Raw genomic sequence first — 10,000 nt, 5'->3', positions numbered from 1 at the left:
CATGGTTATTCTACGAAAATGGTGTTCTATAACATATTCACATAAATAAGATAAAGGAGGCTCGTGATGATGAATGGGTGACATAAAACTTGTAATTTTGAGATTAGCTGCAAATGTAATGTTTACTTTGCAAAATACATATATGAAATATTGGTTCTTTTTCATCTCTAATCTTCATATATTTTAACTGACTATAGCATAAACAGAATGATATCATAATAAGAAAAAGTCACATCAAACAAATAGAAAGATAAAGTTTCACTTGCAGGCCTGGAAAAACACACACACAAACACACACAAGAAAAAAAAGCAAGAAATGAGAATCATGTGAATTCTTAGCAAATAAATTCCAATGGCATATCATACAATAAAAAAATAATAATAATAAATGGGAATACGAACATAACAATGCAGACCCAGTCACTAAGAATCACATCTTTTATCTTAATCATACAAGAATGTATATGCCAAAACTAAAACATTACTGGTTTTCTGAAAGAATCTGAACTAAACATTCTAGTTCCATGACCAATAAAGATATAAGGACTTTGGGAGAGTATTTACAAGTCCCAATGGTATAAATAACATCAACCCCATGAGGAAATGTGGCACATACCCATATACACTGGGTGACAAGACATCACACCGAGTGGTGGAAGTACCTGTGGCTGGGGATGAGATATTTTGTCATGGCTTTCCATATGGCCAGCACGCCGGGGGATTAGGTGCTTAACGGTTGGCCACCCCCAGAGCAGGCGAAGAGCCTGAGGCATTAGGCTCATACACTTGAAATACCCTGGTGTTTAGACAACTTGCAGCTAAGACCACCCCGTCGGCAACGGGTTAAATTCTTCTAGCAGATCTATCCATCTATCTATCTATCTCTATTTCTCTAATTATCTTTTTTTCCTTTTTGATTCCTCTGCAATGCTTCCTCAAAGGGTTAATTATGTATGACAGACAATAGCTGCACAGACAGAAAAAAGTCACAAGGAAATTTCACCTAAAGAATTTATTTTACTTCAAGAAATACAAAATTCCTAAAAGTCAAGATGCCTCTAGAGGCTTTAAATTAAATCTGCTTTTCTTACTTGCTGCAGAAATATAAAAAAAAAAGAGTTAGAAAAAAAAGTTGTCTCATTAAGGCACCAGAATTTAATACCATCAGTGTCATTGTTTCTTTGAACTCCAAAGAGGCTGTGAAAAAGTTTTCAAGAAAAAATATAATATTCTAGTTATTCCTATTTTTTTTATTACAACCCTCAAGGTTTAATGATCTTATAAAAAGATAAATTAACAAAAAGAGGAAAAAAAGCAGCAGCTTACATGGGAAACCTTTTCATGTTAAATAGGTTTTATACAATTACTGTTTTTTCTCTATATAAAGAAAAATTAATATCTTAAAATGTTACATTAAATAAATATGTATTTCAAACCATTTCCTTCATCATCCAAAAATAAATGAAAATAATAATAATAAGAGTATTACTAATAAAAGTGTTAATTATAATAATTAGAACAAACTAATGTAATACTACTACTAATGACAATAACAATCATAATTTTATAAAAACAGTATTCAAAGTTCTCTGCACAACACACAATTATAGAACAACAAACACACAAACACACACACACACACTCACACACATCTTCCAACCTATATTTTTGAGACTGAGCCTCAAACAACCCTTTTCATGCAACCTTAGAGAGTAGACTCAGAATAGAAAAGCATAGCCGTCAATCCCCATTTCACCTACATACTATGGCACCCTCCACTCTTCCTCAACATATGGCACATGGCGACACTTTTGTAGAAAAACACGCCGAAGATATGACACTCTTTGCTTACAAAAGTTCAGACGTCAGTATAAACAAACTACCTTTCGAGACACCCACTACCATCTACGGTCCGTTTATCGTACTTTGAGCATAGATTAAGTAGAAACGAGTCAGGAACTTGCACAGCTTTGGCAAGTAATGTTTCCTGTGATGTGAGAAAACCTTAGACTTAGAGAAAGCCTCTCTTCCTTTACTTCATTATCACTAATACTTATAAATACAGTGGGTTTACTCTATATGTTTACAGTGATACATATACAAAATATGATTGGTTTCCATTTCAGTGTTCATAACTATTGTGATTTTAAAAGAAAGCCATAAAAATGATATTTATCGATTTTAACTGGTTGGACAAAAATAAATACATAAATAAAAATGTAAAAACATCAACAATATCTTCTTCTTGTTGTTTTTGTCTGCCCTTGCACAATGGAGATTCATTCTTCAGCTTTACCAAAAAGGTCATTATAAATACAAAAGTAAACACTCAACTCAATTGACTCCAAATACATTTCTGACAAAATCACAGTTTTAGAACATTTAAACCCTGACTGGCACCAGCCAATGAGCAGCAAATGAAATTTCAATAAACAGCATTTGAAGATGCTGACTTACATATACACCCAGTATACATGTTTTGAACACACTGGCCCATGCATAGTGGCAAAAATCTCAACTGACTAGTAATGGGTATATCTATATATCATCATTCACACTACTCATCAAAAAATACGTAACATAAATTTGACCCTATTTTCCTAAACCACCAATTCCTTTCTTTTTCTTCAATCATATAATATTCTAAAATGTTCAGTAAAAAATAACTGGACCCCTATTGGATATGGATTACAAAAAAAAAAGGCAGCAAAGTTCTTGTAAAAAAAAAAAAAAAAGGGGGGGGGAGAAAAAAAAAAGAAAAAAGGGGGGGAAACAAGCTTAAATCTAACATTAAAATAACATACTACCAATACGACAGCATATACGGTTGTCTCACACTTAATTTTTCTAATCTGTCACATCCAACATTATCTGAATAGACAGCAGCAACATCGGGAATAAAATATAACTACACAATATTCTTACGTAAATCCACTTTTCCTATTTGCACAATAACAAATGCTGTTGCGCTTTCATGACATTTCTATAAAAAAAAAATCCAAATACATTTTCTGTACTTCACAAATTAACGTAAATACCACAAAATAAAAGTGGGAGACTAGCCATAGATTCCATAGATCTAAGGATAACACTTAATTCTATATGTGGAAAAAAAAGAAAAAGAAAACTACATTAAGTACTCCTTCTATAATGAAAAAAAGAAAGAAAACTGAATGGCAAAAGAATACTGAGAATCACTGACCTTTGCCGAAACTGATGCCTTCAGCGATATTGCAATACACCAATCAAAAATTCTTAATACAGAAACTACAAAAGTACAGAAATGTGAGTATATATAATAACTTTATATATATATATATATATGTATATATATATATATATATATATATATATATATATATATATATATATATATATATATATATATATATTTATATATTAATTCTGCCTTTATAAAATGCCCTTTTCATTACAACCTTTATCAACTCTTCATTTAATATTAATTTTCTTGAAATATCATCATTGGCACATAGGCTTTCAGAAAAAGGATTCCACTGACATGCATACTTTCACCAATAATTGATTCACCTAAATACTGAGATTTGATTCACTTAAATACTGAGATTCTTTGGAGATATACAGAACATAAATAGAAATATCATATGGTGAACATGTGTATATAAATATACCATGATATGATTTGTCTCTGAACTCTTGAACTAGTATTACAAAACTGACAGCAATTCCCTTTTTTTAATAACCACATGTACAGTTTCATGTGTCCTTTCCATTTCCGGTTGTCCTTAGTAGTCTCCCTGTCGCCTGTATCAGTTGAAGAGCGGTAGATTATAAAAGTCATAGCCACGCCGACCCGACACAGCGAAGATCACATAGACAATGTGGTAAGCTCCGGGAATGAAGCAGATAAGGCCGGTGATGATGAACACAATACCTGAGACTCCTTCGATGGGTATGACTTGGACGACGATGCCGGTTACAAGGAGAGCTGGAAGTAAAGAGGGTGGTTCACACTCTTGAATAAGGAGGGGTTGGCTCAATTCATTGTATATTTCATTTTTCCCCTCCTGCTTTGGCAGTTTCATTATCACTATAATCATTACTATCATTTGCATCATTATTATCATTGTTTTTATTCTTATCATTATTATTATTCTATTTTTATTTCTATCATTACTATTATTACCATTACCATTACCATTACCATTACCATTATTATTATTATTATTATCATTATTATTATTACTATTATCATCATCATAAAAAAACTCTTTATTCAGCTTCCTTACATTTATGGTTTTGAGGGGAAAAAAGGAACATTGGGAAAATGAATACCTCAACCATAGCCCTAGCTACAATTGTTATATCAATTCAGCAATATTTTGCTTCCCTGCATTTTTTTGACTTTTGAGGGGAAAAAAGGAGCATTGGGAAAATTAATCCCTTAACTATAACCCTACTTTCATTTCTTATATCAATTCAGCAATCTTTTACAATATAGTGTTGACACATTATTTGAAAACCAGAAAATCTTTTGCTGATTACGATATTTTTACATATTATCCTAGCTTTTCAAATCACAAAATCGAATATGAAAATTAATAAACAAATTTTAATAATTAATCAAACAAAATAAACACAAAAAGGAATAAATACAAAAGGAATCAAACAAATAAAATAAATACAAAAGGCCTCAAACAAATAAAATAAATACAAAAGGCCTCAAACAAATAAAATAAATACAAAAGGAATCAAACAAATAAAATAAATACAAAAGGAATCAAACAAATAAGATAAATACAAAAAGAATTCAAACAAATAAAATAAATACAAAAAGAAATCAAACAAGAGTAGTACCAAAAACATCCTCTCTATACTACCAAGTACAACTCACTTAGTCCCAAGATGAGGAGAGTGAAAGCTCCGGCCACGAGAGTCCATTTTTCCCGAACTTTAGGGTGGAGGAACCACCATCTTGGAGATTCCGAGAAACTGCTAGCATCGCCCGGTATGAGAGAATCGCTGTCCCGTGATATGGCCTGAAAATGTTCATCTTTGAATCCTGGAGAAATGTTTTGTTATATATAATATTCATGCTAAGATTATATGATATCCTTCTAGAAACTACTCATTCACTGAATACATGCCTGCACTGTATTATCAAAGCAAAATAGAAAACTTCTAATTTGTTCCCTAAAATTGTATGCCACTATGATAATACATTCAATTTCAATATCCACTTGTTTAATCTGATTACAAAAGAGAGTTTGATTAACAAGCTTCTTTTCAATTGTTAAAAAAAATTAACATTTGTTGTTTTTTAGTAGTATGTGAGTTTTTTTGTTTTTTTTACTTTCTACTATTTTTCCCCCTTATATAAGGACATTTTGGGGAAGCAAAATCATCATTAACCCTGCCAAAAGCAGCCTATGCATGCTTCTGTAATTCAAAATCTTTAGAAATGCTATGTCAGCTCTCCTTTAATAACAAACTTAAATCATAACCACATATTGCTATTTGTAATTTCATGTCAATTATCATTCCTGGTACTGTGTTTTGCTGCAACATTATCTAAAAAAAATCTTCAGTGTAGCCTCTGCATCAGTTGTGTTTAGAGGCAATGTCATCAAAGAGTGACTAATCTTAATTCACCCTGGAATAGAGTACAATGACATATTCTTTCATTTGAAATCTGTTAGGCAATACAAGTGTAATGAAAATAACCACAAGTGTGATATCTCAAAAACTATGCATGGTACTCAAGTACATCAACTGATGGCTGCCCCTGTACTTTTTGTTTAACAAAGATAAATAAATAAATACAAAAAAAAGATGAATAGTAGAGACTATTTTCTGTGGAGATTATCTAATGGGAGAAATTGGAAAATCTAAAATTATATATCTTATGCAACATTTCATAAAGATGATAAACAAATAAGATTCATGATTCAATTTCTTGAAGAGCTTTTTTTCAGTTTGTAATGGAAGTTCTTAGAATTATTCAGCCTATCATTCCTCTATCATGATTGACTGTTCAGGTAGCTATTGCTTTTGCCAATAGATTATCATTTCTAAACAAATGCTCATCAGTTTAAAAATAAAATCATCAGTCTAACATTTATCAACTAGATGAATGTCAAAATAGGTCTCACAGGTATTTTATCTATATACCAATTCTTTATTTTCAATCTACAACAGAAAAGTCAGAAATGAAGAGTGTCTTTGCATTCATCAATTCATCATTCCCATATTTTGTTTACCTTAAGGGTGGTAACTATAACAAAAATGACAGGTCTTCTATCACAGACCACAGCAAGATTCAAGTGGATTGGGATAAACAATGCCAACATAATTAATAGAAAAAAAGTTCCATTTTGAAAGAAAGTGTGGTATCCAGTAGACTTATAAAGAGCCAATATGGAACACCATGCAACAAACTGAGCAAAATTGAGTCTGGTTCCAACAACCTTAAATCAATATTTTTCATCCTCGGACACAGATCTGAAAATGAAAACGAGACATAGGTGTTGGCCACACCCAAGTGCAGGTATGTACTTGGGTGTCATAATCGTGATCATAACTATGACTCTCAGAGAATTTTAGACTCAGGGTTTATGTTACATCATGTTTAAATTTTGTAATTCTTATCACCAAAAACTGACATGTATGATAAAAAGAAAAATCTGTTTCAACCCAAATCAGAAATGCCTTCACACTTGTAGTGTACACCTGAAGTAGGCACTTTAAAAAAAGTAATCTTACAATTGCATACTTGACTATTTGCTCATGCAGACTCAGTCACTTGCAGGACCCTGCCATGCTCTGCAGTATTGCAAGGTCAAAGAGTCTGGCTGACAGGTATGAAAACAATCAGGTGAGATTTTCTTCATAAATCAAAATCATTATGTCTGTGACCACATGGATTGGTTCAAAACACAATGATTTATCTAATAAAAATGTAATGTTTAATCAAGATTCACTGATAACTAACACAGATGATAGAGAAAGGAAAGAAAAAAGAGAGACAGAGAGAGACAGAGAAAGACCGAAAGCAAGGAAGAAAAACAGGAAAAAGTAAAAGGAAATTAGGAAAGAAAACCCAGAGAGCAAAAGCGAATGAAAGAGAGAAGCGAAAGGGCGAGAGAATTCAGCCACAAAAGCACTTACATCCACATCAGGCACCGTGAGAAATCCCTTGCTTCCAAGAACACTGTCATCCATATTCACGGAAACATCATCCACGCCCATTATTCCGTCGCGATCTTTGGGTTTGAAGGGCGAGCGCTCGTTCGTGGCACCGTAGAGGCGGATGGCATCGTCGGCATCCTCCTCGAAGGCGTCTTCTATGGTAAATTTGGGATTTTTTCTGCTTTGTTTACCTGCCATTGCAACTCCTTATGTCACTTGTTCGAATATGGCGATTATGGTTTGGGATTCCTTATTTTGATAATTAAGGTTTGTTGAACGACTTTCTGTTATTTATGTTATTTTGTTTCCTTTTTATACGATATTTTAGCATCCTTTTTAATTGTCATATCATTCTATAATATCAAAAGTGTAACTAGATGAGAAAGATGAAGTTAATAGTTTCGGACAACAGAAGGGGCGTTTATACAAACTTTGGTACATGACTCACTTTAAGGTAAACCTTTAATATATGAGAAAAATAATCCATTTCTAATTGATATATTCAAAAGAACAAAATTTCACATGAGAAGTGTAATAAGAATCAAATAAACTAAACATAAAGCTCTAGAATCTTACACAAACCATCCCTATGGTTGTCAGCTGTCAGTGTTGTTGCCGAAAGAAAGGGCAGTAGACGTTAACTCTCTTGTTTAAAACGCCTTAAAAGCGTGGCAATTATCAGTCCCAGGTCTTGACAACATGCAGAACGTGATCAATACTGTCAAGGGGAAGGCCCTGGGGGTCGCTGAGTATCTCACGCCCATTCTGAAGGTGAGAGAGAAGAGAGCGGTTGTCAGGTTGCCTGACTCTGACTCACGATTGACTTAATATAATTACATAAACACTCTACTTAACCTATTGATTACTTATTCTCATTGTCATTTTCCTTTAAAGGGTTTCCTCTTATGAATATGTTTGTATAGTATGCATTTAATCTACTTGACTATGTGGGGAAAAGGTTCGTAAACAGACGTGGTTAACCTCCCTTGTATTGAGGTAAATGTTAGGTGTTTGTATCATAATAAAAATAAAGAGAGATGGTGAGAGATAATTGGGCGTTAGATTTTATTGTGAATAAGGTTTTGGAAATTAAACAAAGTATAGGTTTACTGCTATTTCATTTTTACTTTTTCTAGAGAGTATTGTTGGCATTACAGAGTATGCTCAAGTTTGCACCATTTTATTTTAGTTTTTTTAATCTCTTACACAACTTCATATATATTTCTTCATGAAAAGAGTATTTTTTTCTATTTGTTACATTTTTTTTTATTTACTTTGTACTAAATAGCTGTTTGAAATGTTAATTACTAATTACAATTAGATGGAATATCCTCTCCACATACTGTTATAAATCAAAATATACATTTTGTTGTCACAGCTTCATTTTCTATGTAGCATTATATTTCTTTATTAGATTGAAATATTTTGTTATAAACCTGCCTCAAAACTGAATGTTTTTTTCTGTTATAGCCATGTTATTTCTAAGTCCACTTGGAACTTGTGATCTTTGATGGAAGGCCTATAATCTGAAGTCCTACCCATTACTGATAAGCTGTCAAGTGGTTACCACAACATTCATGCCTGTTGTGCTCCAGTAAAAGCCAACAAACCTAGAAAGACAGACAGATTGAAAGAGAGAGAGAGAGAGAGAGAGAGAGTGGGTGAGTGAGTGTGTTTGTTTGCATGTGTTTGTTTTTGTGTGTGTGTGTGTGTGTGTGTGTGTATTTATGTATGTATGTATGTGTGTTTTCGTGTGTGTGTGTGTTTGCATGTATGTGTGTGTGTGTGTGTGTGTGTGTGTGTGTGTGTGTGTGTGTGTGTATGTGTTTGCATATATGTGTGTGTGTGTGCGTGTGTGTGTGTGTGTGTCTGTCTGTCTGTCTGTCTGTCTGTCTGTGTGTCTGTGTCTGAATATGTATTTTGACAAGATGAAACTTGGATGACACCTTTGCTTTATCCCATCATTATATATGTGGTGAAGGTTTTTGGCAAGTGGCAGGCATGTAGGTTTATTTGTAAGATATTCCACAAGGACTGCATTCATCTAAGACTATGTCCTTATTATCATTGCTTAGTGTGTGTGTGTATGTGTGTGTGTGTGTGTGTGTGTGTGTGTGTGTGTGTGTGTGTGTGTGCAAATTGATGCATATTGCATTGCAATCCTTACATGTTGCGTCAGATTATCCAAAGACAGTAGTATCCTGGCAACTGCTCATCAAAACCAACCACTTGTTTTTCATAAAATATGAAATCTGTGCCAAGAGACAAATTTACCCCCAAAACAATGATTTAAAATCTGTGTCTACCAGAAATGGAATTATTAGGTGGGCATGTTCCAAGACAAAAACGGCAGAGAACATGACTATATGATTGGCTGAGAGAGAGGGTGTACAAGGGACAAGGGAATATGGGACTGATATGGTAAGTGTAGCTGAGGGAAAGTTGCCAAGCATTACCAAAAATATTTATAGACACTGCATACATCTCATTGATAATGGAAAAACGTTGAGAAAAAACCTGCTAGCTTTTGATAGCCTGGGCATAATCAAGGTGAATATTACTGAACACAGGTGCACCACAATCATGGTAAATGGGATTTTACAGATTAATTTGTCTACCTTTTGTGATAATCATGATAGCTACAAAATCCTCTTCATTTGACCAGGAATCCAAGTTCAAAGAGACGGGAGTCCTAACTCCAGAGGAATTTGTGGCCGCAGGTGATCACTTGGTACACCATTGCCCTACATGGCGATGGGCTCCGGGCGATGCTGCCAAGACCAAACCATATCTCCCTCCAGAGAAGCAGTTCCTTATCACCAAGAATGTCCCT

At 33.6% G+C, this 10,000-nt stretch overlaps 2 protein-coding genes across 2 annotated transcripts in view; one reads left to right on the top strand and one right to left on the bottom strand.

The window, feature by feature from the left end:
• Positions 1-7,413, bottom strand: part of LOC122266335 (transmembrane protein 134) — a 9,082-nt gene extending 1,669 nt beyond the window's left edge. Inside the window, exons 1-3 of the mRNA XM_043036024.2 lie at positions 7,147-7,413; positions 4,874-5,018; positions 1-3,967 (exon numbers count right to left, since the gene is read on the bottom strand). The exon at positions 1-3,967 is cut by the window's left edge and continues 1,669 nt beyond it. Of these exons, the coding sequence (XP_042891958.1) occupies positions 3,789-3,967; positions 4,874-5,018; positions 7,147-7,365 (543 nt within the window). The 5' untranslated portion in view covers positions 7,366-7,413 and the 3' untranslated portion in view covers positions 1-3,788. The remainder of the gene's footprint in view (positions 3,968-4,873; positions 5,019-7,146) is intronic.
• Positions 7,414-7,747: 334 nt separating this feature from the next.
• Positions 7,748-10,000, top strand: part of Atg3 (Autophagy-related protein 3) — a 13,346-nt gene continuing 11,093 nt past the window's right edge. Inside the window, exons 1-2 of the mRNA XM_043024380.2 lie at positions 7,748-7,938; positions 9,833-10,000. The exon at positions 9,833-10,000 is cut by the window's right edge and continues 21 nt beyond it. Of these exons, the coding sequence (XP_042880314.2) occupies positions 7,867-7,938; positions 9,833-10,000 (240 nt within the window). The 5' untranslated portion in view covers positions 7,748-7,866. The remainder of the gene's footprint in view (positions 7,939-9,832) is intronic.

This window comes from Penaeus japonicus, unplaced genomic scaffold (genome assembly GCF_977035675.1).
Source record: "Penaeus japonicus unplaced genomic scaffold, GWHDUDI00000001_assembly GWHDUDI00000033, whole genome shotgun sequence".
Taxonomy (NCBI): domain Eukaryota; kingdom Metazoa; phylum Arthropoda; class Malacostraca; order Decapoda; family Penaeidae; genus Penaeus; species Penaeus japonicus.
This window is presented reverse-complemented; position numbering and strand designations above follow the sequence as displayed.